The following is a 27733-nucleotide window of genomic DNA, read 5'->3' as shown; positions in this document are numbered from 1 at the left end:
ATTCAAGTTTTTTAATAAAATAATTTCATGCGGCAGGAGAAGAGAGGATCAGGGGTTGGGGCCGCCGCCTCTTTGGTCTGTGGCTGGGGAGGGAGGGCTCCGCTCAGGGCTGGAGGGTTCTGTGGGGTATGGAGAAAGAGGCCTGGTTCCAAGGCCAGAGCCTGTGAGGGGAGATGGAGAGAGAAAATTCTTGGCTTGTGCTGAGCATCAATCCTGTCATCTCCCCAACTTGCCCACTCTTACCTAAGCTTGGGGATGGGGGTGCCTCAAGCTTCGGCCTCCGCTTGAGGACAGGGGAGCGCTGCAGCCGCAGGGGCCGTTCTGAAAAGGATACAGAGAAACTCACTGCCAGGCTGTCCCCAAGCCTTCTAAAAGTGGACGCCTATAGTGCACGCAAAAACAAGCACATGCTATTCCCCTAGCTTCTCTGGTGTCCTCCCACCCTAGCAGAGGTCAGTCTTCAGGAGGTGGAGCCAGGTCTGGGAGGAAAGGCTTGCCCCCTCTTGCACTACGCCTTTGGGCTTCCTGATTGCTCCAGTACTTACAACACTAGTGGCCGGTCCAAGGACCAGAACCAAGACCACCCTCCCCCTTTCTCCTGCACTCAAGCACAGATAGAGGTGTCTCCCTCACCCTCAGGGGCCTGGAGCTGGTCCTCATGCACAGACACTGCTCGCCGCCCTGCCGAGAGAGGCCTCGGCCTCAGCTGGCCATCTAGAGGAGGCCAAGATAATCAGGGTATGTTCCCAATAGCTGCCCACGCCCAGCCTTTGCCTCCCGCTTTCAGTGTTACATTCCCGGGAGATAGTGTACCAGTCCCAGCCTAGGAGTGGAGTGCCAACCTACCTTCATTCCTAGGGCCCAAGCAGGGGTCCTCTGGGAGACTGAGGATGTCTGGGGAGGGGCTGGTTCTTCGGGGGCTTGGGCTGGGACATGGGGAGGGGGGCCCTGGACCATCCTGTTGGCCCCAACCACGGCCCCTGAGCTCTGCATTCAGCTGCTGGCCCAGTGTCTTCCAGGTGGCAGACTCAGGCCCCTGGCCTCCTGGCCCAGGTCTACATGAGGGATCTGGGTGGAGAGACAAGGATCAGCTAACACCTGAGCCTGGCTGTGGAGATGATCCCCCTTTTCTTGGTCCTTGTGCCTCCCTTACCATAATCAGTGTCCCTCACTCACCAGCAGACACAGAGTGGGTACGGGACTTGATTGAGATAGGAGGGGTCTCGGTGGAACTGTCCATAATGTCACCTGCAAGATAGGATTAGAGGCTTATGTATCATACCTTGGTGCTGAAGGGAGGAAAAGCAGCAGCCTGCCCTCTCTCCCCTAGGAGAGCAAGTACTTTAGGGACTATCTCTAAGGCCACCTCCTCCCCAAAGAAATATATTCCTTTGTTCCAGGGTCCTACTTACCATCAGAGCCTGCCTTCTTGATCTCACCATCTTTGCTCTGTAGAAAACAAATCTGTCAGACCTTAGCCTTGTTGCCCTGCCTCTAGCCTTGTCTCTGTTCATTCATGTTCTTAAAACCTAGCTACATAATGCATAGCATGGGCTGGCCAGAGCATGGCAACCTAGTCCCCAACCGCTGACCTTACAGTCTGGGATGACATAATTGACACACAAAAATGTGCATTTTAGTCATGACAGGTAGATGTTATGATTTCTTTGATTTTGTTGTTCTTTAGCCTCAGTGCGTAGCTCAGGCTAGTCTTACTTGTAGTCCTCCTGCCCCAGCTTCCTAAATGCTGAGATTACCACCACATCCAGGAGACAACAGGGCTCCTTAGCTCTATGACTCTTTCCACACATTAATGTCTGCATTCAGGCCAGGTCTCGTTGCATATGTTTTTCCCAAAAAGCGCTTCAGTGGACGGTACACAGGGGTGTGGTTCCTAATAAACACTATGCTTACAGTGACACCAGGAAGGGCGTCAGGAAAGGCCCACAAGAAACTGCGGGGACAGCTGAAAAGGAACCTGTATAACCTAGTACACGACCAGACACAGGACAGAGGATATAAACCAACAGCATATGAGGCTCTGAGATGCTCCAAAGGAGAACAGGGGGGGTCTAAGGTGGCCAGGACCACGGTCCTATAAGACCTTGCAGCAGGATTAAGAATCTGGATAGGGAGAAAGCTCCTGGAGGACTTTGAGGTATAGGTAACAAAATCAAATTTCTGTTAATCTTCAGAGAAAGGAGTTCCCTACATGCTAGGAGGTACATAGCAGTGACCTGGGCTAGGTCAGAAGCAAGGAAGAAAAAAAAAAATGACTATTTTGAGGGGTAAGATGAGCTAATAATTCGATCTGTGCCATGTGTGTCCCCCTTCTTAGTCACATATGTCATCCACAGATTGCCACCTGCCCCCACAGTTCACACCCTCCCCTCAACTCACTTGCTTCCTTTTGCTTTCGGCACCCCCACTGCCCCGGCTCACACCGATCCTCTGCAGCATCACTTGTACCCGCTGCTCAAAAGATGGAGCCAGTTCTGTTTCTCCCCGTTCCAGAGGCCGCCTCTGAGGACACAGATGCTTTAAGTGGAGAAAGCTCACTGCTCTCTATTCCTAAAGAGCCCCTAGCCCCTGACACCAGGCCTCACCTTGTCAGGTCTGGAGCCCACCGTTGCCTCTTCCTCCTCAGCTGGTAGCAGTATCATAGAGTAGGCCTTGCTTTCTCGTGTGTACCGAGGTCGGTTTCTGCGAGCAGGGTCAGGACTGCTGGTGCCCCCTTCTGCTCCTCCAGGCTCCTCCCCACGGCCTGGACGGGCTGGTGGTCGAAGCAGGTCCCCAAGTGTGGTTTTTCTGGCACGAGCTGCTGCCCCAGGGCTGGTCTCTAGATCAGGTCGTGGACCCCTTGTTGAACGAGGTTTCTTAAAGGCAAAGAGGGTACCCAGCTTCTTTCGAAGAGTGCGGGGAACAGGGGTGGCATCACCCTCAATGGCTGGATCCTCCTCTGGGGCCCAGCTGTGGGAACAACCATCAGTGAGTGAAGAAACTCAAGGATGTCCCACCCTCTGCTGCCCCCAGCAACCGAACCTCACTCACAGGCGGTCCTGCTGGATCAGCCTTTTGGAGAAGAATTCCTCCACACCCTCGTCCACACGAGCAGTGAGCCCATTCCCTTCTTGAAGCAGAGCTGGGGACACCTGGGAGACATTGGGAGGTTAAGAGTCAAGACTGAGAAGTGTGACTTTTCCCCACCCCCACTTCTTCCCAGTGGCCTGGCCCGAGTACATCCCAGAGCTAGGGGCTGCCTGCACGGGGCTGGGTTTCATTCCTCGCTGCTGTCATAGCACACCCGGTCTTGATTCACGTAGGATGCCATCCATCCCCTAAGCAAACACCTACGGGTCACACATTCCAGTATGCCACCCCTTCTCCCAACAGTTCCCTGCAGTACCCTAACTCTCCACCTCCTCACCACACCACCCGGCCGCTCATCCGGTCTCAGTGGCGCTGCTGCTGCGTCAGACCCTCAGGGGGCCTTAGGCCGGCTCCTCCTCTCCTTCTGCCAGTGCCCACTACCCTTGCCAGTACCCAGCCCACACATACATCCACCCGCTGGTGCACAGCAGACGCAAGAGTGTCCCGCGGCCCAGCTGCCCAGTATTTGTCAGTAACCCCAGGAGAGGGAGGGCAAGGCGGACACCCGCTCTCATGCGTTCAACCATACAGCAGACCGGTCACTCCAAGGTGGGAGTCCACCATCTAGAAGCTCCTCACACGAAACCTTCACATCAGCGGCCCATTATGGCCATTGGCCTGAGGTTAAGGGTGGCCAGGAAGATGATAGAGCGCAATCGGGTGGCCTTGGGCCTCCACAACCCGTCTTCCTGTCTTCTCGCAAGTGATGAGCGAGTGGACCACACATGACCCTCAAGAGGGGCGAGGGGGAAGGGAAGCACTTACCTGGGGGCCCCCCGGCGGCGGACGGTGGTGGTGCTGGCGACGTGGCCGCGGCCGGGCTCGGGTCGGATGGCGGAGGGGTTGCCCGGAGGGTGGCAGGTCCATGCGAGGCAGAGGGCCGGCGGGTGGCCCCGGGGCGGCGGGGCTTGGAGAGCCGCGTGCGGACGGCCCAGCCTGCGGCTCCGCATCTTCCCCCGGAGCTGCCAGCTCGGGGTCCCGTTCTGCTTCCTCAGCAGCACCTGAGGCGAAAGCACCAGAAGAGCACAGAGCGTCGAACCCGGGGAGGTGGCGGAGGCGCTAGGGCTGGCGGCGGGGGACCCGCCCAGGGCGCGGGGAGGGGCCCGGCTACGCCGCCCGCCCCTCCCCCAGCCGCCGCTGTCCGTGGTGCTGAGCGCGGCCCCGAGTGCGCGCGGCTCCATGCAGCCGCCAAGCATGCGCGTCCTGGGGTTAGGGAAAGGGGCGGAGGAGGCAGGGAAGAAGGTATCTTAGTCTTTTTTTCCGTTCAGGTCCCACATGGTTCTGACTACCGCTGACTCCCGCTTTCTTCCTAGCCTGGCTCAGGGAAGGGTCAGGGTGTACCTGGGTCAGGGCTGAAGGGGTATCTAAATGCCCAGATTTAACAGTTACCACATGAGTAACCTCTATTCCCTCCAGGACCTGACTTACCAAGAAGGAAGGGGACCAGGTGAAAACAATAGCTGGGCTGAAGCCACTTCCGTGAAGAACCGTCATCCTGGCGGGGTGGATACAACCTCAGTCTAAGGTTGGGATGGAGCATGCCCCAAAACTGCTACTCGCCTTCCACATCCCGGAGCAAAGAAGGGAAGAGTTGGAGTTCTAGGCTTGGAATTCTGGAGACACTTACCTTCTCTCCCTCCTCTTCCTTCTCCACGGGAAAGAAAAGCTTTTCCAATCCCCCAGGCTCAAGGGGGCTGAGCTCATCTCCACCCAGTGAAGGTACAGCAGGGGCCACTTTCACTGGTGCCTGCTGAGCGAGACTCTCCACCTGCAATACCGGGCCACCCAAAAGGACAGACAGCTCTAAGAGAACCCTGAAGCAGCTATTTTATAACCCCCAGAAGTCATTACAGGCCCACCCCCTGTGGGCGTTAAGCAGGTTACTCTATGGAAGATGTGCAAAGCTGTCCCTCACCAGCCGATCTCGGGCTGTGCGAAGACCGGCAAGAGCCTGAGCCACAATGCTCTCTGCCAGCATCCCTGTGATTTTCAGGCGCATGTCCCTGAAGGCAGGAGAGGATGAGGATCCGTTAGTGTGCTGTCTCCATCTGGCTTTGTCCAGCCCAGTCATGCTCACTTACCTCAGCCGAGCGAGGGCATCTTGAAGCAGATGCTCTGGAAGCAGTTCTGGAAGGCCCCTGGAGCCCACCAGAACTCCCTCCAGCTGCTTCCTCCAGCCAGATCTCCGCGACATCTGTGGACAGAGGCTCCGTGTGGTATCCAGTGTGGTCTGAGTGAAGTCCTGGGCAAAGGTTATAAAACGGTTAACGGTATGGCTACAGCCCAGGCCCCTTGGCTTGAGGGTGTGACCATTAGATCACTGCCAACTACGGGCATATCACAGACAAGCCTGAGGAAGGAGGGCCACACCTGCATAAGGAGGCGAGGCTAGGGCAGGACCAGCACCTTACCTGAATGTCCTGGCAACAGATCTCGCCCACCTGACCCAAGAGGCCCTCCAGCTTCTGTTGCAGCTGCCAGTGATGGCTTGGAGAACTCCCGGCTTCATAGAGAATGGGAAGGATCTGAGGGCCAAGGGACAAGAGGAGTTGCAGGCTGACACATGATTGGGGGCCCGAAAGGCCCTCACAGTGAGAGAGAGAGGGCACTCACACTGAGAGAGAAGTTGGCATTCTGGATGGCATCTTCAGCCTGATGCACAGCAACCTCACCCTGGGGCCCAGCACCACAGCCCAGCAGCTCCACATGCTCCTGCACCGACTGGCAAAGCTCATTGACCTCCTGGGGGAGGGAGATCAGAGATTAGTCCCGCCTTTGTCTTTCAGTCTCCCTGATCTTGCCTGTCTTCCTTCCAGGGTTTCCAACAGGAAGACAAACTATAAGGCAAGGTGCTTGGGAAACGCTTGACTGCTCAAGGTGGGACAACAGGGTCTTTTCCTTTCGGTTGTTTTAGGGACTTGATACTCTCTCCAGGCTTAGAACAAGAAGGAAAGAAGCATTGGTCACTGATTTAAAAGCTGTCGCTTCAACCATCCACACCGAGCATAGGTGTGTGTGTGTGTGTGAGAGAGAGAGAAACTAAGGAAGCAAAGCATGGCTGCTCTGGGGTAAGGACTGTATGTTCGAGGGATGGTCCAGAGGTAGACTGAGGAGGACCGTGACAGCTCCAGTACAGCCAAGGGGAAGCTGAATGGGTGTTTAGTGATATCGTAACCGAAGAAACCGAAGAAACCGAAGAAAGAGAATGAGTGTTTGGAAGATAATAAGATCACTGGAGAGCCTGTGAGACGGCTCAGGGGTAACTGTGCTTGCCACTGAGCCTGATGACATGATCAATCCCTGGAGCCCACATAGCGGAGGAGAGAACTGGCTTTTGCATGTTAACCTTTCTCTTCCAGGTGTGCCTGGGGGCACAGGCATGTGGGTATATACATATGTATATCACTTGATGGGGCTGGAGAGATGGCTCAGTACTTAAGAGCACTGTCTGTTCTTCCACAGGTCCTGAGTTCAATTCCCACAATGACAACCATCTATAATGGGCTCTGATGCCCTCTTCTGGCCTGTAGGTGTACATGCAAGTAGAGGACTCATATACAAAAAATAAAAATAAATCTTAAAAAAAAATCATTGAAGATTAAGCCCACCTCTCAGAATGTCTGGATTAAGGTGACTGGGTAACTGGGCTTTAGAGCTTGGATAAGAAGTCAGGCTTGAAGCCAGGTGGTGTGGTGTATGGCTACTTTAATTCCAGCACTTGGGAGGCAGAGGCAAGTGGATATCTGTGAGTTTGAGGCCAGCCTGGTCTACAGAGTGAATTCCAGAAGAGCCAGGCCTACACAGAGAAACCCTGTCTCAAGAAACCAAAAACAAACAAACAAAAAATGAGGCTTAGGAATGCAGAAGAACAACTAAAAAAAGACAGGTTAGTGGAAGGAAATTAAAGTCAGACATAGGTCAGTGGAGGGAGGACAGAGGCTCTTGAATGGGAAGTCAGACGGGGCTACAACAAGGACAGCCTAGTTACATGCTTAAAGTAAGGCATCCAAATGTTACATGGGAAGCTATTTCAGCAAGGGTGACCAAGGAGAGGAAATTGTCTGGGACACAGAACTCAGGTACTTTGACCCAGGAAAGTCAAGACTCTCAGACTCAGGTGCCCAGGTACTCAAGAACAGGGGAAGGGTCACTGACCTGCTCTGACTGGTCTGAAATCAGACTCGAGGGCTGAAGGCAGGGCTTGAGGTCAGAAGTAGGATCTGCCCGGTTGTTCCTCAAGAGACAGGCTTGGATCTGTGGTAAAGAGATGGTGAGAAATGGCAGCAGGTGGAGTCCCCCCATAAAAAGGGCAGAGAGCAAGAGGGGAGCCCCCACCTGATGGACTGCTTGAGCTGTCAGTTCTGGGCGGCTGCGATGAGCCTGGGTTACATCACTCAGTGGCAAAGGCATGGACTTCAGGCTGTGGTTCTGTTCCAGGGCTTGCGCCACGTCCAGCAGGCCCAGAGCGGATGTGTTGTTTCGGTCCCAGCTCACAGACCTGGGCCCCACCAGGCTTCAGTCGGGGCAGAGTCCTACCCAACCCTGTGGCCTTATCCAGTCATCTACCTCACCAGTCCCACACGCTCCTCTCCAGCCCTCCTAATGACCACGCCTACCGTAGCCTTGTGTTGACTCGTAGAGCCTTGGCCAGCATCTTGGCGCCAGCATCCCCTATGGCATTGCCACTGATATCCAGCGCTGTCAGTTTAGGGTTGGTACCCAAAGCCCGGAGCAGGATGCTGGCACTCTGCTTCAGCCTTGATTCAGCCACCGATAGAGATTGCAAAGGCTGGGTTAAAAGAAAGGCATTGATGGAAGACTAGAGTCAGGTTCGGCAAAGGGGATTTGAGAAGCATTACGGGGGGTGATTGCTTGAGGATCCCCTGCCCCAGGATTCTGTGAACTCACGCAGTCATCATCCTGCATGAGCTGGACTATCCGGTGCAGGACATCATCCAGAGTCTCCCTGTGGGAGGGGCTGCTGTTAGGCGCCTATCTGGGTGCTGGAGTCCTATCTGAGAGGTATTAAGAATGGGCTTGGGGCTCACTTGCACCGAACGTTGAAGTTCCTTCCAAGGGCCACGTGTTTCAGAGACCGGCTCCTCCCGATGGCAAGCACCAGAGTCACCATGTCCGAGCCAAAGCCTGGGGGTAACTAGAGTGACGCACAAGGCTTTGCTGCCAGGGCAGAGGGTCCTCACCCTGGGAATCGGGTGAATAATGGGAGCCTGGATGGGTTCCCTGGTGGCCTCACCATTATCCGACAGATCCAAGGAGCTCAAGGCACCCGCGTCGCAAACCAAGTCTTGTATGACCTGGGCACCGGCAGAGCGCAGCTAGAGGTCGAAGCAGGGCACACTCAGGGTATTTATGCTTGGGTGCGGAAGGCCTCCCAGCCCCACTCCTAACGTGTGCACATGCTCCCAGCTCACACCAGGATCGGGAGCCCACCTCACATGCGCTGAGGTCCAGGTGCAGGTCGCGGATCTGCGTGTTGAGCGCAAGACCATCTAGAAGAGCCCTGGGGGAAGGGATCACACAGGTGACTGAGATCTGGGAGAACGGGACTCAGGGTGCTAATGAACGAATAAGCGTCAGGTGCGTGGGGTTATGAAGCACTGGAGGTGCCTGGTCAAGGTCGCGACTGCACAAGCAGGGGCGTGACCACCACCCAAAGGGTCGCAACACTGACCTGAGCGCTTCCGGTGGCAGCTTGCAGCCAGCTAAGCCCAGGTGCCGCAGCATCCTGGCACCGCCGAGGAAACGCTGCAGCGCGGCTGGCGCCGTTTGGGATTTCCTGCAGTAGGGGGTGAGGAGCGGGAGAAGGAGGACTCAGGCCCAGGGAGCTGATTACCCGAAGCCTCTCCATTCCGGGCCGGCCTGGTAACCCTTACGTGCGAGAGAAGATATTCCTCGAAGCTTCGAGATGGGTGAGGCTGGAGCAGCAGCCACCAGACAACGCTGCAAAGAGCTGAGTGAAGGCAGTGTCGGTGAAAACCTTCCGGGAGACCCCACCTTCTCTACCAAGCCCTGCTCTCCGGCCTACCCTGCTCTTGCGCAGCCACGCCCCGCCAAACATCCCCCGTGACCACACTCTCACCGTGCCTAGCGCCGTGTCAGTGCCCGCGAGATTCAGAACCGCCAGAACGTTAGGACGGCTCAGGAAAGTGTACAGGCCCTGTGGAGGATGTGAACGAGGCAATCGGGGGGGTTGCCTACGGAGTCCTGGCATCCCACTGACTGGGCAGCCCCAGTTTCTGACCTTAAGAGCTGCTACTCACCCCGCTATCCTCGGAGGCTCCCAGGGCCCCAGGGTTCCCAGAAAGATCCAGGTGGGTTAAGGTAGAGTCGAAGGTGGCATTTGCTGCCAGTGCCCTGCCTAGAGCCCTCATTCCTGGAGGTGGTGGAAGGAACAGCTCAGTATTAGGCGCACTCACCTCACCTCACCCATCCCAACCCTCGTCAGGCCCACCCACCTCGAAGCGTCAACCCTGTCTGCGCCAGGCTGAGTCTCCTCAGGGCTCCTGGACAACGCTCTAGGTGTCTGCTGAGCGCAATCACACCTGTGGACAGAGCAGCTCTGTGAGCCTCACCTCTCCGCTGTGTGTCCTTGGGTCTCCCAGGTTCTGCCATACCTCTGTCATCCAGTAAGTTCCCGGACAGGCTGAGCTCTCGAAGTCCAGAATTAAAATGTCCTGCCAGCGCCTGGGCCAGCCGCCGAACAAAGTCTCTGAGGGTCAAAACCCTGGTGTAAGACTGACCCCTGGTTGCTCCACAGACCAACCCTTAGTTCCCAATTTCAAGCCCCGCTCAGGCTTCTCACCCTCTCAGGCCACAGGTCTCCAGTATCAGCTCCTCCAAGTGGGAAGACTGACTCATCATGTGCAGGATCTGTTCTGAGACCTCCAGGCTCTGAGACCAGAGGGTCATGACTCATTAGCTGACCTTTGACCTTTACACCCTCGGCACCCCCTGCTGTGTACCCTCACCAGCTTCATGTCCACGCAGGAGAGGCGCCGGAACCACAGGTTGTACGATAAGGCAGCTACACTCAAGGCCAGGTCTCTGGTGTGGAGAAGAAGTACAGAGCTCAGGGCCTTCCAGACACTAGGCCTGCCCAGTATGCCCTTCACAGAGAGGCTCAAGTCTAGGCATAAGTGTCCCGGAGTCTTCTCCTCCCAATCCTGCCAGGCCCCATACCGGCTGCCGAGGTGGCTGAAGTCTCCAAGGCGGAAATGGCGGCATCCCTGACGATGGTAAATAGTGTCCACATCCTGGATGTGAAAACAGTATCCATAGCTAGCTCAGGGTCACAAAAGGTAGAGGGTCTCAGCACACACATGGGTGTCAACCATTTCCAGGGCTCCCCAGAAGGGCCCTGCTCTCACCCACTGAATCTCCTCTCGGAAAGGGAAACCATTGTAGTCACACAGAGCTTCATAAGTCTCCAAGAAGCCTCCTAGGGAGTTGCCAGGGGTATGATGGAGGGAGAGACAGAAAGATCAGCCCCAGATGCGTGACAAAAGTGGCCACGTTCACTTTGGGGAGCCCCCAATACCAAGGGCCGCAGGGAGGCAAACTGGGAGGTTTATGTGGCTCCGATTTGGCCCTCACCACACAGACTGCTGGATGCCGTGGGCTCTAAGCAATGGCTTCTCTCCAGTCGAGCCAGCAGCAACGAGGGTGTAGGCTTCCGGAATAGCTTCCTAGGTTGGGGATAAAGGAGAAGAGGCAAAGGGCTTCTAGCCCCTGAAGGGTGAAAAGCGTTCACTGATGCCCTCCAGCTCCTTGGGTTTTCCAGGCCTCACCCAAGGGTTGATCGAGGGAAGACCTTTTTGATGGCAGCAGCCACATGCTGTGCCAGCTGTTCTAGGGCAGCCACGCCAGGAAACTCCAGGACCAGCTCAGGCAGGGACTCCAGCTCAAAGGTGACCTGGGGAAGGTGAGACCGTTGGGTTTTTGGGATCCCTGTCTGGAAGCTGGTGTCCACCAGGATCTCTGTGTGTAAAGGATTGATCAGGGTGTAGGTCCAAGTGCCGGACTAGCTTTCTCACCTGAGGAGGCGTTTCCTGCAGTGTCATGGCCTGGACCTCCAGGTAGCTGAATGTGCAGTCCACCTGGAAAGCGTATGAATCATCTGGGACTAACTGAGGCCACTCTCTGGAGCCTAGTTTGTTGTTGTTGTTATTATTTCTGAGACAGGGTTTCTCTGTGTAGGCCTGGCTGTCCTGGAACTTACTCTATAGACCAGGTTGGCCTTGAATTCAGAGATCTGCCTGCCTCTGCCTCCTGGTACTGGGATTAAAGGCCTGTGCCATCACTGCCTAACTTATATATATATATTATTGGGTGTTTGGTAGCATATTTGTCTATAATGTAGCACTTGTGTGCCTGGTTCCCAAAGATGCCAGAAGAGGGCCGTGGATGCCTTTGACCTAGAGTTCCAGCCACTTGCGAGCCACTTTATGGTGCTGGGAATTGAACCGGGGTTTTCTCTCTCCAGCCCATGATTTTGTGGAGCCCAGACTCCAGAGACCTGCCCAGACGCCCATCCTGTCTGCTTCTGGAAGCCCAGTGCTGTTGGAAAGTAAAAGCCAGCACAGGCAGAAAGGACCAACCAGCTCTGCAAATGCAGTCAGTCCCTTGCTGAAGGGGAAGGGAGTGTGAGCCAGGCCTGGGACTCACCCTCAGGGGTAGGCAGGTATGCAGCAAATATGCCCTCCATCGAAGCAGTGCCTGGGGGGAGACAAAAGACCAATATTCAAGGGACATCAAGGTTCTTTGTTGGTGGGCCTGGCCACTGCCCGCCTTCACTCTGTACCAGGATATGACTCTGTTCAGCACCCTCCTGGGGAAGCCAGGTTTTCAACAGCAGCTCCGCCTCCTTGGGCCACAGGAACTTGGCTATCTCGCCTGTAGAGAGACAATCTCCTGGGTGACTCTGGTCCTCCCATCAGGGCCACTCTATGTCCAAGGTCTGTGTTAGGCCCAGTGCCCAGGGTATTCATCTGTGGATCCGCTACTTAGGAGTGAAGTGGATCTTTAGGCGCTGGCTCTCTACAGCAGAACCTTTCTGGTGGAGTTCCCTGAAGTGCCGAGCGGAGGTCTGGCTACCTCTTCGCAGCCAGGAGGGCTCTTAGGAAGGGCCAGGCGGGGCTTACCTCGCAATTCACAGGATATGCCATCTGGGGTGTGAGCCATAGGGCTGAGCGGCCCAATGAGCTCTGGCGGGAAAAAGCAGCCGGCGGGAGCGTACACAGGAAGCCTGGGGCCCCCGGGCAGCACTGCAGCCACCTGCTCCTCCTGCAGCGGAAGGTACAAGCCGCTTCCTGCCAGGCCGCCCCCGGCCCGGCCCCTCCCCGCCCAGGCTTCTTTGGTTGAGTTCGTTCGGGTTGGAGGTTGTGGGAGGGAAGACGAATCCTGGCTCTGCTTGCTGCTCGCTCGGGGACTTGTCCTTCCGGGTACCCACGGGGGTGGTGAATGGTGTAGCGGAGAAGGTCTTGCCTGCTTCACGCCTCTTGCGGGTCCTGGTGCCCTACTTTCACCCTGCCCCGTAGTACCCGATGCGAACACCAGGGGGCGCTACCCTCCAGGGGATTCCAAAGGCCCAGCTTGGTCTGCCCCAAGACACAGGTTGGGAGCAGGAACTCAAAGGAAGCCAGAAAAGGGTGTCTCCTTAGCAAGAATTACCAAGCTCCCAAGGATCCACCTTGCCCAGATACGAATTTAAAAATCTGGCTCCATATTTGTAATCCTAGCACCGTAAAAATTAAGGCAGGAGGACAACAGACTGGGCTATCCTAGTCTACAGCCAAGACTATATAGAGACCCTTGTCTCAAAAAAGACAAACTCCTCTATAGCAGGTTTTTTTCATCAGATTGGAGCTCGTAGGGAACATCTCTGGCTAAATTATGGCCTGAACCTCAGAGAAGACTGGAGTGACCCATGAGCAGATGCCAGGTACACTTGTGTCCTCAGGTTGTCTGCATTTGAATTCAGGGAGGGCTCACCTCAGAGGGAAGCTAAGCTAGAGCTGGACAAGAAGTTGCAGTATGAGGTATGCTAGCCAGAAGCATGCTGCCTTACAAAAGGGACTAGATTCCAGAAGAGTTGCAGGTTTGTTTTGTGTGTGTGTGTGTGTGTTTTGGAAACAAGGTTTCTCTGTATAGCCTTGGCTGTCCTGGACTTGCTTTGTAGATCAGGCTAGCCTCAAGGATCTGACTGCCTTTGCCTCCCCAAGTACTGGGATTACAGGCATTCCCTGGGTCCAGCTTTCTTCAATGTTTGCCAACTTCTACCAAAACACAGGACGAAGGGGTAACAGTGCTATTTTTTTTTTTTTTTTTTTAACTATTTTGAGTTTCTTACATCTCTACCTTCTTTCCACCAACATCCTAATGCTAAGTAGGAGAGAAAGGTTAGAAGGGACAGGGGATGTAGACCTCTTTAGACTTAGTTTCTGCTGGTTAGAGTCATCAGGTTCTTTGCGGCAATACCAATTTCAGTCGTCAGGATATCCAGCAGCAGCCTTCTTCCTTCTCAAAGCCTCTCTCAGAGCGTCCCCTGAAGCGTCCTCTGAATTAAACTTGCTAGATCACGAGCCAGCATGAGGCAGTGCTCAGCTAGCAAAGCCTTCTGCATGAGCCTGTTATCAGCTGTGGATAAAGTAAAAGCATCCCAATATCCTACACTTGGGATTAAAACAAAAACCTACTTACATAATATAACTGAGCTTTTAAGGAAACTTCTCTTACAAGGTGGAAAGTAGAAATAAAGGAGAAACAACTTAGAGGAGGACACTGCCATTCAGGCAAGAGGTACATGATGACAGGTAAAAGCCAACAGGGAGGGCCTGACTGGAGAAGATGCCCAAGAGCTAAAGAACCCAGAAGCCCCAGTGCCTCTGAGCTTGAGACCAAGGTTTAAGACTTTTTTGTTTTTTGAGACAGGGTTTCTGTGGTCTTGGCTGTCCTGGAACTCAGAGATCTGCCTGTCTCTGCCTCTTCCTGAGTGCTGGGATTAAAGGCGTGCACCACCACCAAGTGCCCTGGCTGAGATTTAAGATTTTAAGGCCTTCGGGAACTCACAATTGGTGTATAGGGTAACAAAATTTAGTCTCATGAACACTATGGCCAAGAACACGGACTTTGAAGACAAAGTGAATGAATTTTGACACAACCTCACTAGAGTTTTACAAGCTACAACAATTTTCAAAAATTTGCGTGTATAGTCTGTGCACGTGCAGTTGCCCACAAACCGGCCACCTAGGTAGTAGTGACCCACCTGAAGTGGATGCTGGGAACCAAAGTCCGGTTCTCTGTAAGAGCTCTTAACCACCCGAGCTTTCTCCAGCCCCCTTTTTGTTGGTGTAGGGTTTTGCCATCCCTGGCCGCCAGGTACTATGTAGTCCGTGCTGGCAATGGACACTGCTTTCCCTGAGTGCTAGAACTGTAGGTGTGAGCCACTGAGCCTGCTCCTCCTAAGTGCTGGTATTACGGGGGCCTGTTAGCATGCCTGGCTTCCATGTTTAGAGATGTGTATTCAGAGAGCACTTCTACTTGCCAAGTCTACCATGGCAACTTCTGTGACTTCAAAAACAGAAAACCTACCCCACTGGGATTCTTCTGATTAAAATGTGAGGAAGTGACTGTCAAAGGACTATGGCAGAAGGACCATCATGGCCAAGGCCAGACATAACACTGAAAGGGTTAGTGCTATGCCCTAGGTGCGTGGGGCAGGTAGGGACTACTGGGAAAAACAGGCTCTGGATGAGGTAACCGCAGTTGTTAGTGGTCAGTGCAGTAGTGACAAAATAAACCCAAGTGGTTAGAGACTAAGAACTCACAGGCAGCTTTTACAGGTGAAGTCAGAGCTCTTAAGACAACAAATAAAATGTCTACGGAGGAACACTGGATGAGGGCCCTTGAGGCCTCACCAAGACTCACTCACCACAGGTGGGTTTTACTAGGGGAGAATCTGACTAAAACCAAGGAGTGTTCACTCCAATGCATGCTGAACAGGGAAGCAGTGGATAGGACTGACGGTGGCCAAGGAGAGAAAGAACACACTACAGATTACAGATCACTGGAGGCTCAAGAACTTGCCTAAGTTTTCTCAGCAGGACAGGGTGAACAGCTTCTCATGTTGAGGCTTTAATGGACTCACGTGAAGAGCATCACTTTGTCTTTAGCTCAATCAAAACCCTTACTTCCTACCTGACTCTTCCCAGCAAGCCAGCAAAGACAGATGTACTCTTAAATTTTCAAGTAATTTTCACACATATGCGTGTACACAAACACACATGTGACATATATACAGAAAAAAAAAACCTATACTGACAATGCAGGTGACTCTTCTGTAAAAGAGACTCTATTAAACCACACACACACACACACACACACACACACACAGTGGAGCTAAGGAGTAGGAATTACTGCCTAAATTTGCCCTCAGCTTATCTTACCTTTCCAATGTTCTTTGTCTCTCAAAGGTTGAACCCTCTGCTCCCCTCTGTGCCTGGCTAAGAACAAAGACTGACCCTACACCTTCTTTAAGCAGATCTTAAGGACACAGCTTCCTAGCAACATCTCTGGCAACATTTGCTGTACAGGCGCAGACATTCCTTAGGTGTACATGGAAGCAGGAGGCTGTGTAGCCATGCCCTTCTCTACTCCTACACACCTACAGAGTGCTACAACTTGAAGCATGTTGCATTCCATAGCCTATCATCTGCCAGGACCATCTAGCTCCTGTCACAGAGAAAAAGATATGTACAGGCCTGTAGGGAACCTCAGCAAACAGAAATCACAGAAGACAGTCTTCAGAGTGCCTGTTAATCCGTTATGATTTATTAGCTGTACAGCAGTAGATCCTCCTCCCCAGCTTTCAACCCCATTACATACTTTATTACAGGTTTCATGTTGGCGTCCTAAAATAATGAAAAATATCACACAGTACAGCTAAGTACAAAAATGCATCAACCTAGAGTCTGATAGCTAACTGATGGCTCTCTTAAAAAGCAATACACCGAAGAAAAAAGTGTTTGAAATCAGTCTGACTGAGCCTCTTTAAAAACACATATCAACATGTGACAATTCATGTGCAAGAATCACTTTTGAAGTTGGGTCGCTTCACATTATTATTAATAATTTTTTCTTTCCAGATCTGAAGTTTAAAGTACTGACCTAGTGAAATTTTTAGGCCCAGCTTGCCAGGGCTGCTGTGACCCATTCATAATCAACTCTTCTGGCTTTAACAAAGATTTTAAAAAATGTAACATTCAGCTACAAACAGAGCAAAGAAAATGTTGATGGGAAATCATAAATGAAAGTTATTTGTTTAAGGTTCAAATGCTGGCTCCATGAGCTGGAAATCATGACTTTCCACATGGGTGTCCATAACTAGCAGGCAGAAGGCCAGTGCCATTCTGCTACATGATTGTGATCTGATTCAACATTTACACACCACGGAGTCCGTGGTACCTTAATTTGCAAATAATTAAAACGCTGGGTTTTCTTACACTGCACTTCTTTTCAACCTCTTAATTAATGGAAAAGATTAAAATGTAAAAAAGGTTATTTACAAGCTTGACCATACCAGAAACTTTGCCAAGAAAGAGGCAAAGCTTTCAGGACAGAAACTGATCGTAGCATGCCATCCTACTGGTGTGCAGCTGACTCCGAGCAAAGGGAGTCAGGGAAAAGCAAAAGCAAAATCCAGGTTAAAAGTCTAAGTCTTTCCCAAGTATGCATTTACAATTAAAAACTCTCTTGGGAAGACCATAGAACTCTGGGAAACCCGTGGCCATTCCGGAGTGGTTTACTAAATCAAGAGAGAGGGCTCAATGTCTCTGTTTCCATCTCGGAAAACTAGTTAGGCATCAACACTGTCCTCAGCACTTCACAGTAAACCCTCAGAGACTTACAACATTCCATGATTTGCTAACATCAAACAAGTTCTAGGTAAATCACATTTTTCTAACATCATCTTTAAAGTTTTCGTTCTCAGTATGTTTGGTAAAATGGTGTAAAATTATGCCGTTCCCAAAGCCAAAAGAAAAAAAAAAAAAAGAGAGAAAAATTAAGATTCGGGCCGTTTAAACACAGCCCCAATAGTCCTGGTGACGAGCTAGGCCCCATCATCACCGGTCCATCATGCTGAGGATCATCTCAGGCGTGAGGTCTCCATTGGGGGCATCTGTGGTGGCTGCCTGAGCCTCCTCCTCTTCCCCTTCCACAGGCTCAGCATCTGGCTCCTTTTTGACTTCAACTATAATGTTCTCAATTGCACCTGTATTCTGGTCTTCAACCTGAATGATGGCTGTTGCTGGCAAAGAAGAGCAGGACAAAACAAATGGTACATTAAGCCCCCCAGAGAGTATAGAGATCCTTTCAGACGCTGACAATGAGTGGGATATAGTAACACAGGAAGCCTTAGCAGTGACACAGAATCCAACAGAAAACAACCCCCCTCCCAAAATGTTAAGTGGTCACTTTTTGAAACTCCAAAGGCTAGAAACTGTCAAGATACTAAATGCTGACATTCATCTTCATAGGCCTCCAAATTGCACTGTAAAAATTTTTAGTTTTCCTTTATGTTATGAATTTAGGAATTATAGTAATGCTCGGCCGAGAAAAAAAAAAAAAAATCCAGCCCCACATAGCACATACTTTAGAATGTATGACACATCTGACACCTCTGATTCTGTAATACACCCAAACATGTATTTAGGTGAAATGACTGGCTGGGTTCTAAAGCTAAAGTTAACCTTCCGCTATGTGATGGACATTTAAATATAGGGCTCAGGGAGCACACTTAATAGATTAAACCCTGAATTTAAAGAGAAGAAAAAGGCTATTCTGAGGAAATGTAGAGACACACATCAGTACAGAGCAGGTACCTGCTACCATCTGTGCACTGCGCTAGAAAAGAAACAAACACCTCTGGGCCAATCTTTTCACCTGAAATTTTTTTTTCTCTTCCTCTTCCTCTCCTCCTCATGTAGCCCTGGCTATAACCTCCCAAGTGTTGGGATTATAGCTGGTAATAGCACACACAGCTTTATGGGCCTGAATTTCTCTAGTGGGACACCTTCAGCCATTCATTAGTTTACTCCTTCATTCCTTGAAAACCTGACTCTTTTCTATTTATAGCCATGGGACTGTGACCTTCATTGTTTTACAAACCTCCCTCAGTAACAGCACACCCATCTTGTAAGAAGACATCAGCACCCTTCTACTCTAGACCTTTTCTCCTGGAATGTATTAGGCATTTAAAGACTGCCTCACATGTTTCTCAGTAAAAACTTCCTAAAAAAATAAATAAAAAAACTTCCTGAGAGTCTGTTTGCCAATGTGACTTTAACTTGTTTTCATGGCTTAGTTCCCATCTTCACAAGAACACAGACCCACTGTCTTCCTTGCACGAGGAAGAAGATGCCTACTGAGCCAAGGCAGGCAACTTACGCTGGTTCTGTTTGGGCTGGTTGGTTCTTCCAGGAGGTCGTCCTCTCCTTTTCTTGGCAGGCGGTGGGGCTGGGGCTACAGGCTGAGGCTGAGGCTGAGGCTGAGGCTCTGGCTCAGGTTCAATCTCTACAGCAGGCTCCTCATCATCATCATTGTCATCCAGATCCGGCTCAGCATTTTCTTCTCAAGAAATCAAAGCACAGGTGGTGGATCAAGCAGAGTGGTGAAAAGAAAAAGAAAGCAGACAATTAAATATTCTGAAAACATCTTTCCTCAGGAAAGATCCTTGGCTGGGCATGGCAGCGCATGCCTTTAATCCCAGTTGTAAGACAGAGAGATCTGTGTGCTGAAGGCCAATGTGGTCTCTACACACTGAGTTACATGACAGCCAGAGCTAGAAAAAAGATCCTGTATTAAAAAAAAAGAAAGAAAGAAAAGAAAAATACTACTTCTACACTTTATGTGGGCTTTCAGCTTTAGTATGAGATTACTAAATTTATGCCAGGTGTGGTGATGCACACCTTTAATCCCAGCGCTAAGGGAGGCAGAGACAGGCAGATGGCTGTGAGTTCGAGGCCAGCCTGGTCTACTAAGAGAGTCCAGGACAGCCAGGGCTACACAGAGAAAACCTGTCTCAAAAAACAAAACAACAACAAAAGAATATTGAGGTTATGCCAAGTAGTGGTGGCGCACAATTTTAACCCCAGCACTTGAGAAGCAGAGGCAGCCACATCTCGGAGTTCTGAGTTTAAGGCCAGCCTGGTCTACAGAGTGAGTTCCAGGATAGCCAGGGCTACACAGAAAATCCCTGTTTCAAAAAATAAAACAAAACCCAAACCAAACCAAAACAAAACAAAAAAAAACACCAAAGGGGGACAAAAAAAGCCAATAAAACAAAACAACCCTAACCTTTTTGTTGTTGCTGTTATGCATACAGTGTTCAGTTCATATGTATGCCTACATGCCAGAACAGGGCACCAGCTCTCCTAACAGATGGCTGTGAGCCACCTGTGGTTGTTGGGAATCAAACTCAGGCCCTCTGGAAGAGCAGCCAGTGATCTTAACCTCTGAGCCATCTCTCCAGTCCCCAAACCCTAACTCTCAAACCATAAAAACAGCTTCATCATCTTTTATCACTATGTAACAAACTACAAAACAGCCCTAGAGTAAATAAAAACAAACATTCTTCTTATTATACAAGAACAAAAGGGTAAAGCAGGAGCCTGAGCTTTAATTGAAGCACTGGAGATGGAGATGCTAATATTAGACTAGACAGAAGTAGGAATGTGGGAGAGCGGACCCACCTATATGAGAAGAAAACAGAAAAATTGCTGGTGCGATACAAGGTCCTGTTTGCTAGTAGTCTAAGTAGCAAGAGTTCTTCTGGGACTGTTTTCTCTCTCTCTCTCTTTTTTTTGCCTCTAATTTCTAAAATTATAAGTGGGAGCTATGACACCTACTTTATGCAGTGCTGGGGACTGAACTCAGGGCTTTGTGCATGTTCAGCAAGTACTACTGAGCTACATCCCCACCTTTAAAACTATTAAATGTAAAGGGAGTGAATACTAAAGAGAATATAGACAGGAATCAGATAAGGCTTTGAACAAATCTCACATCTCTTATTTGGTGTACTGACTTGACATACACCTACCCCCATTTCGTCAGGTAATATCTATAAGACCCGAATCCATTCAACAGTGCCCTGAAGATTAAGGAAAGAGACAGTTGCATATGGTAGTGGATGTAGGCAATTCAGTACACAAAAGGCTGAGGAAAAAGTGCTGGGAGTTTGAAGCCACCCTGGGCTATATAGTCTATATACATATAGCCTTTATAGTGTTCATTACAATATAAAAAGTCCCTGTTACTAGGCTTTCATCATTCCAGAGCTGGGGAGATAGCTCAGCTGGTAAACTATTTGGCATGAAAGCATGAGGAACTGAGAGATTCATCATCACCACCCACAATTAAAACAAACAAACAAAAAAAGGCCTGGGGTCTAGAAGGATGGCGTGGTTAAGGCTACATCCTGCTCTTGCAGAATTCAGCTCCTAGCAGAACCCACATTAGGTGTTTCAAAATCAACTCCAACTCCAGGGATTTAATGGTTCTGGCCTCCACTGGCATCTGAATTCATGTCACATACCCGATTCCCCATATATACACAATATTAAAAGATTAAATACTATAATAGAAAGTCTGGAGTGGTAGTTTGTGCCAAATTATCCTAGTACGTGGGAATAGAGACAGGAATATCCCTGGGATGTGATCTCTGGTCTACATGTACACACAGCATTATCCTTATTTACAGGAAAGGTGAGAAGCTCAAACTGCTGGAGGTGGGGCTCAAAAAGGCCTCTTACAGGAGTCTGAGGTTGCAGGCAGCCAAAGAGCACTATCCCCAGGTTCAGTACTGTGGCAAAAAGGGTACACTGCCTATTTTCCTCCAAGCTGCACAGGTTATTAACGGGTTATTAACATATACTCACTTTCTCTGGAAAGAAACTTAGAAACTTAGAAACCTGTGGATAAATGCCTCATTGTCAAGATAAAATGCCTCATGTTCTGAGCGACTGAGACACTGAGTGATCATTCAAGCCTCTATGCCTAGAAAATTAAACAAATTGAGTCAGAAATAGGGGGAAAGTGCACAGAAAGGTTAACAAAGCCAAAAAGGCTTTAAGGCTTTTGGCTTTGAGAAATTTTGGAAAAACTCTTGAAAGTAACAGAATTTGCTGGTCAATCTCTGCCTATGGCTATCAGAACTTATGGGGTAAATAAGACTATATGGCCTTTGCTAACAGTAGGGTGGAGTTTAGACTGACTCCAGTGTTCTGGGGGAAAAAAAAGAGACACTACCTTTAAGAACCCTGAATAAAACCAGTAATGCAAGACAAATGGAAGAACTGTAGCAATCTATTAGGAGCTGTCAATGATTTCTTCAGAGGCAGAATGTGAACATACATGAACAAAATAGTACCAGGGGGAACAAAAAAAAAAAAAAAGACACCGGACAGAGACTCTAACAGCAGAGAGTTCTGCAGCAAACAACTACAGAACTACCCAAACTCATGGTTATTGTCATCACTTCTAACTTCTGGGGCCATCTCCTATTTCTTGATGCCAGGGCTAGCCTTGTGAGACTGGCATTGAATCTCTGCTCTTATCCTCCTGTTTCCACCTCCAGAACTGTAACTGCATTTAGAAAGATTATAAGCATTTAAAAAAGTGATCATCTTTTGCCTCTATTATCTTGATACAGATGAACTGGAAACCGAGCCCTCCAAATGTGTCACCTCTAACCAGATCAAAAAACGGCCCCACTTACCACTATCAGAGGAGTCTTCTTTTTTAGAACGCATTTTTCTTTTTCTTCCTCGTTTGCTCTTCTTTGTCTCTCCTCCATTCTCCCCTTCTACACCATCTGGGCCAGCACAATTATCAGCATGTCTTGCCATTGTATTCTGACAAAAGGAACAAACCTTGTTTCACACTACTAAAAAAAGCTAAGTTCAGACTGAAAGTTATCTTTATTTTAACTGAATAAAAACAAACTTCAAGGAATCCATAAAGTCCCCAATTCTGCTAAGTGTACTAAACATGTCCCTCCTACCCATTTTGGGAAAGACCGATAGCCAGAGTCGGGGGAAGAGACTGAAAGAGAAAGGGAGGGAGAGATGCACCTATTGGAAGATAAGCTGGACCCTTTGGAGGAAGAGGGTGGGGGCATAGAGCCTATAGTTATATAGGAATCAGGGAGTTTCAGAAGAGGCGGCCAGTGCTGACTTGGCTAACCAACAGAGAACCAGGACAGGCTCAAGATAGGGATAGAATGAAATGCAGATGTCAATCTGTCAGGCTTCTCAAAAGTCCTGCAGTCCCTATCAATAGTAGGCTTCCCTTGGACAGAAGAGTTTGGGGCAGGAACGCCAAGGCATCTACATTTAAAATTCAGCAGCAAAAACTATTCCTCAACAGCAGATCAAGCAGGAGATGTTAAGAACCATAATGGGCGCGTGACCCTTACCCGGCGTGTGAACGTTTTCCCACACTTAGAACACACAAAGGCAGCAGGGACAAAGTTGGGGTCGTGATAGCGCTTGAAATGCATGTCAAGGAGCTGTTTCTGGCGGAAGGTCTTGTCGCAGTGGCTGCAGGCATAAGGCTTCTCCCCAGTGTGAGTGCGCTTGTGCATGATCATGTGCCTCTCCTGAAACAGAACTAATTGTCAGAAAGGCCTCAGAGGGTCAAAGGACTGCTACCCTAGCTGCTAAACATGCATACCCAGATCGTTCATCTTCAAGAGTTAACACGGTTTGGCATGATGGTAACAGTATATTCACTGGGAGGCAAAAGTGCCTCCCTAAAACCCCAGCATAGACCCACTCACCCCTGCCAGCTGTTTCAAGACAGGGTTTCTCTGTGTAGCCTTGACTGTCCTAGACACACTTTATAGATCAGGCTGGTCTTGAATTCAGCCATCCGCCTGCTTCTGCCTCCCAGACTGATGGGATTACAGGTGTGCACCACCGCACCCATTTAAGATTCATTCCAGGGCTAGATTTATTTTCCTTCTTGGACTTAACACCCATAAGAGTTCTTAGTTTGTTTACTGTAACAGGCATGGTCTCACATAGCCCAGGCTGGACTTTATTGGGGACATTACCAGGTAAGTGTTCTGCAACTGAGCCACACCCCACATCTCTTCAAGAAAGAAACTGATGCTATAACTTAAGATATACTGTGACAAAAAATGTATTAAATGGAGACCCAGATCCAATTAACAAAGAAAAGCATCTTTGATTTTAGTACTAGTACTATTCCTTGTACTCCTCTGAAAATACTCTTCTGAGAAGTAGCTACTGGGCCGGATGTGGTAGTGCATACTTTTAATCCCAGCTCTTGGTAGGTGGATCTATGTAAGTTCAAGTAGACTCTGGTCTAAAGAGGGGTCACAGACACAGAGAAACCCTGCCTCAAACAAACAAAACTATAAAACCAACCTACAAAACAAACAAACCTGACACGGACAGAGTACCAATGGCTTTCTAACTAAGACAGCACCTACCTGTCTACAAGCATAATCACACTGATCACATTTGAAGCGCTTCTCATTTTTGTGTGATTTCTGATGCTGGATAAGAGCATATCGCTCATGAAACACAGCATCACAGTAGCGACATTTTTTGCCCTGCTCAATATAGGAATGCTGCTTTCTCAAGTGGACACCTGCAAACAAAACATAAAGCCAAGTTGAACTTGGAACAGCAAAAGTTAATAATATATTTTATTTACTTAAGAAAATCTTACTCCATGGCCTAAGAACATGAGATCAGAAGTAAAGCACTGTAGTAGGTGTGAGACCCTGAGCTCAGTCTCTAGTGTTGTGTCACTACTCGTCCCTCTCCACGTCACCAATAACAACAGGTAGAGAGACCAGTACATGAAAGGTGGAAACCTGAACAAAGGAGGAGGACTGCATGGACATAGAAGCAAAGTGAAGTGAAGAGAAATCCAGGAAGTGAGATCGACAAGTTAACTGTGCGATAAGGTGAAGATAAGTAAAGTGGGTGTTGGAGATGACAGCCAATGGCAAGGCCACTTACTGAGATGAGAAATAGCAAAAAGGGGTTAAGACTAAGCTGTATGTATGCTCTGGCAGGGAAGTGCAAGTCATTCTAGACCTACAGTTTTCCAGACACTGAATCTGAAACAATGACATTAAAATAAGGATGGGAACAGGAAAAGATAGTCTGGTACTAGATCGGGAGTGGAGCATGGTGCTGATTAGGTCACTAAGACAAAAGGGCAAGAGTAAGGACTAGCAGAATCAAGCTGGTTTCTTTGTTGAGACAGGGTCTCTATGACTCCTACTTGTCCTTGAGTTCACAATGTAGACCAGGCTGGCCTGGTAATCGGAGAGATACCTGCCTACCTATCTCTCGAGTGCTGGTATTAAAAGCCTTCACCACCATGTTCAGCTTGGGTTAGGCTTTAAGGCCATTGGGGGCTGGGAGGGAGAATAGTTAAAAAAAAAAGGGGGGGGGGGGAGGGTAACTATCAAAGAGAGAAATCCAATAGTGCTTAAATCAGACAGGCCAACGAAATAGTGCTTTAAGGAGAGTGCAGTGTATTGTGGTTGGGGGTGGGGGTAGGGGTTTATTGTCAGGGAATCAAGGAAAACCACTAGAATGTTTTAGCAAGCCTCTTTATTGGAGTGATGGCAATATACTACAAATCAAAGGGAAACTAAAGACAGGGAAGGAAAAACAAGAAGGGACACAATTATCCCTTAGGGTTGGCTAAAAGGAAATGACTTAAACCTAGGGTTAGGGACATAATTCAGTGAGATACTACAGCTTACCTATCACACAAGATATCCTGGACTAGCCCAGCAATGTGGAATGGTGTGGATGTGTGGTGGGGTACTGGACTGAACTCAGGGTATGTCAGGTAAGCACTTGACCATTTGAGGCAGAGTCTCACTACATAGGCCCATGTGGGCCCTGAAATTGTTACCCTCTTGCCTCAGCTTTTTGAGCAACTAAGATGACTCATCTATACCATCAGGCCTTATTCAAAACAGGTTTTGTTTTTTGTTTTTTTTGAAGATAGAAGAAAAATGAGTACACTAAGTTGAAGAGAAAGACCAAGGAGTACAAGTGTAAATATAAACATAATAATAATGAAAATACTTAAGTAAACAGCAAAGTGGGGTTGAGAGTGAAAGGACAGGCACAGATAAAGAAAGCCACACCAACTCCTAAGGGCAGACAGGAAAGGTGAAGGTGGATGTAGATACAATGAGGTTATAATTGGTTTTATAACAGGAAATTTCACCCTGCTGTCTTTATATATCCTAAAAACAAAGAGTGTGAAGATCAGTAGTTAAAAAAGAAAGGAAAAGCCTTGCCCAACTCTACTACAGCATTGTGCCTCCTCCAGAGCAGAGCCAAACATCTGTGCACAAATGAGTGCATTTACCAAGGAGGAATGGGAGGAGCCCTGAAAGAGCATCTAGCTGGACTGCTTGGGAGTAGGACAGACCACATCAGGATTATAAATATATGGTATTTAAAATCAGTGTCTAGCAAATGTTTACTCATTTTCCTCTAAGAAAAACCAGAAACCAAAAAACAGAGGGCCATTTCTGTGGACTGGGTTCAATCCCCAAGCATGGAAGGCGGGAAAGGGACCACATACACTCATCTTCAGGCTCACAGAGAGGCTGGAGTAGGATATTGGGTGTCCTGGGCTCAACTCCCAGCACCATCAATAAAATACAACAACTTCTAAAGATCAAAACAAAACAAAACCTGAGAGGACTCAAGGACTTCTGCCCAGCTTTGCCACCTGTAAGTTGTGCTGCACGCTAGAGTGAAATATACTTTCTTTTGTTCATATTGTAAAAATCAAGTATCAACAGAAAAATCTAAACCACAAAAATGTAAGCAAATGTAAAAATATATTTCGAAGAGTACAGCTGAGTGGTACAGTGCTTGACTCCTAGCATTGTGATGCCCTGGATTTGACATTCAACACATTAAGGCTAGGCTTAAACTCCCGGGAACAAAGGATGCTCCTGCTTCAGACTTTTGAGAAACTAGGACCGCAGGGCATGTCACTAAGTCATCTCTTGTTCTCTGTCTGAGACAGTCTCATGTATCCCAGGCTGGATTTGAATTTTTGATTCTTCTGCTTCAGCTTCCCATATGCTGGCACTTACTATTCCTGGCTTCTGTATTTCATTAGTAAGAAAGATGGAGAGAGAACTCTAGATGACCCTATGTATAAGCATGTGGCACGTTAAAACGCATATAGATGAATTCTCCCTCTATGTAACTCTGGCTTACCTATGTGCAGGAATAGTTACCACCAAACCAATAAAATACTTCAATTACTGTATACAAATACTCTTGAAAAACCTGAAGGAAACTGACCTTAATTTGAAACACATGTTGTTCCCCCATTTAGGAAATGGAAGCTACTATTACAGATACACTGTTTTCCATTACAGTTCCCATTATAATCTATATTCAGGATATATTATCTTGTAGTTTAACTCCAATAAAGAAAAAGACAGGGAAGGAGCAGCTAAGCAATGGCTTTTACTAGGCGGTAAGCCATTCACATACAGGAAAGTTTGAGTTTAAGGTGAAGTTTTTATCCTCTTATTTTAAAGGAATTTTTTTATTTGCTTCCAGTAAATCTACTTACCCAAATCACTTTTTCGGGCTATGACAGTGTCACAGTGAGGACAATGAAATTTGGCCACATTCTCTGTGTGCTTCTGTAAAATGTGCATCTTCATGGTACCACTTTGGGTAAACCGAGCATGACAAATATAACATTCATAAGGTTTTTCCCCTTAAAAGGAAATACAGAATGAACAAATTAAATGAATAAATACTATAGTTTAGTTGGTGAGTAGCTGAGTGACAGACATATATGTTAGGTTACATAGAATCTAAGGTAAAGCTTGGTTTAACTGTTCAGCTCATGCTTATCTTCAAAATTAGCAAACAGACCCTACACCTTTGCTCTGCTCAGATTATTACATGGTCTTCTGTTTTAGGACAGAAATAAACTATTCTTTCTCTTTTATTTTTTCAAGCAGGGCCTTGTCTTGCTGCCTAGGATGATCTGACACCAGAGATCCTCTTACCTCAGGCCCCTGGGTGAGAAGATTATAGGCTTGTGCTACCACACTTAGCCCAAGACTTTCTTTTTACAAAATGATAGTAGTTAGAAGTCAGTATGTTAGATAACCTATCCAGACTTATGAAACAAGTACTCACTACGTAGCCCTGGCTAAGTCTGGAATCGCCACGTATACCAGGCTGGTCTCAAACTCAAGAGACCTGCCTTTGCCAGGGTTAAAAGTGTGCTGTACTGCCACATCCAGCTTCTACCCAGGCTTTCATAAATAAACACTAGATTTTAACTTCATGTGATGTCACCTTTAAAAGAACCATTTTCAGGTTATAAAAAGACTCAAATTGAATAAAATTGCTTGAGTGTACTTTCACAACCATCAATTCAAAGGACATGCCAGAAGAGTCTTCCACTCAGGTAAGTCCTGGGTGCGTGTGGCAGTTTACAGGACTCACTGAGGAGC

The 27733-nt window shown here is 48.8% G+C and overlaps 2 protein-coding genes across 6 annotated transcripts in view; both read right to left on the bottom strand.

The window, feature by feature from the left end:
• Positions 1–32: 32 nt before the first annotated feature.
• On the bottom strand, positions 33–16070 carry Carmil2 (capping protein regulator and myosin 1 linker 2). The gene is made up of 40 exons (XM_055620989.1): positions 16062–16070; positions 12312–12453; positions 11972–12063; positions 11836–11886; positions 11205–11267; positions 10959–11083; positions 10765–10856; positions 10539–10609; positions 10351–10424; positions 10140–10215; positions 9974–10062; positions 9786–9880; positions 9627–9713; positions 9432–9544; positions 9251–9328; positions 9045–9121; positions 8843–8947; positions 8602–8671; positions 8405–8486; positions 8199–8295; positions 8059–8116; positions 7767–7939; positions 7486–7648; positions 7306–7404; positions 5764–5892; positions 5562–5675; positions 5232–5392; positions 5066–5153; positions 4778–4918; positions 4579–4645; positions 3916–4151; positions 3052–3152; positions 2607–2970; positions 2401–2523; positions 1413–1449; positions 1177–1248; positions 847–1068; positions 634–714; positions 244–321; positions 33–161 (listed from the first exon to the last, which is right to left on the bottom strand). The coding sequence occupies exons 1-40, from the start codon at positions 16068–16070 to the stop codon at positions 49–51; spliced, it is 4308 nt and encodes a 1435-aa protein (XP_055476964.1). The 3' UTR covers positions 33–48.
• Positions 15978–27733, bottom strand: part of Ctcf (CCCTC-binding factor) — a 45486-nt gene continuing 33730 nt past the window's right edge. For 2 of the 5 annotated variants that reach the window (XM_055621532.1, XM_055621533.1), the window contains exons 7-12: positions 26833–26982; positions 23684–23844; positions 22643–22825; positions 21944–22079; positions 18616–18798; positions 15978–17476 (exon numbers count right to left, since the gene is read on the bottom strand). In XM_055621532.1, coding sequence (XP_055477507.1) covers positions 17292–17476; positions 18616–18798; positions 21944–22079; positions 22643–22825; positions 23684–23844; positions 26833–26982 — 998 coding nt within the window. In that variant the 3' untranslated portion in view covers positions 15978–17291. The remainder of the gene's footprint in view (positions 17477–18615; positions 18799–21943; positions 22080–22642; positions 22826–23683; positions 23845–26832; positions 26983–27733) is intronic. The other 3 variants (XM_055621535.1, XM_055621536.1, XM_055621534.1) reach the window with 3 other exon arrangements.

Source organism: Psammomys obesus, unplaced genomic scaffold (assembly GCF_907164565.1).
Source record: "Psammomys obesus unplaced genomic scaffold, mPsaObe1.curated_primary_1811, whole genome shotgun sequence".
In the NCBI taxonomy this organism is placed as follows: Eukaryota; Metazoa; Chordata; class Mammalia; order Rodentia; family Muridae; genus Psammomys; species Psammomys obesus.
This window is presented reverse-complemented; position numbering and strand designations above follow the sequence as displayed.

Bases quoted from the DNA above. Each gene is read 5' to 3' on its own strand.
- Carmil2 (XM_055620989.1), bottom strand. The intron at 10,610-10,764 runs GTGAGGGCCAAA...GCAACTCCCTAG, and splicing joins GGCATCCAGCAGTCTGTGTG to GAGGCTTCTTGGAGACTTAT. The intron at 9,545-9,626 runs GTGGGTGGGCCT...CACCACCTCCAG, and splicing joins GACAGGGTTGACGCTTCGAG to GAATGAGGGCTCTAGGCAGG.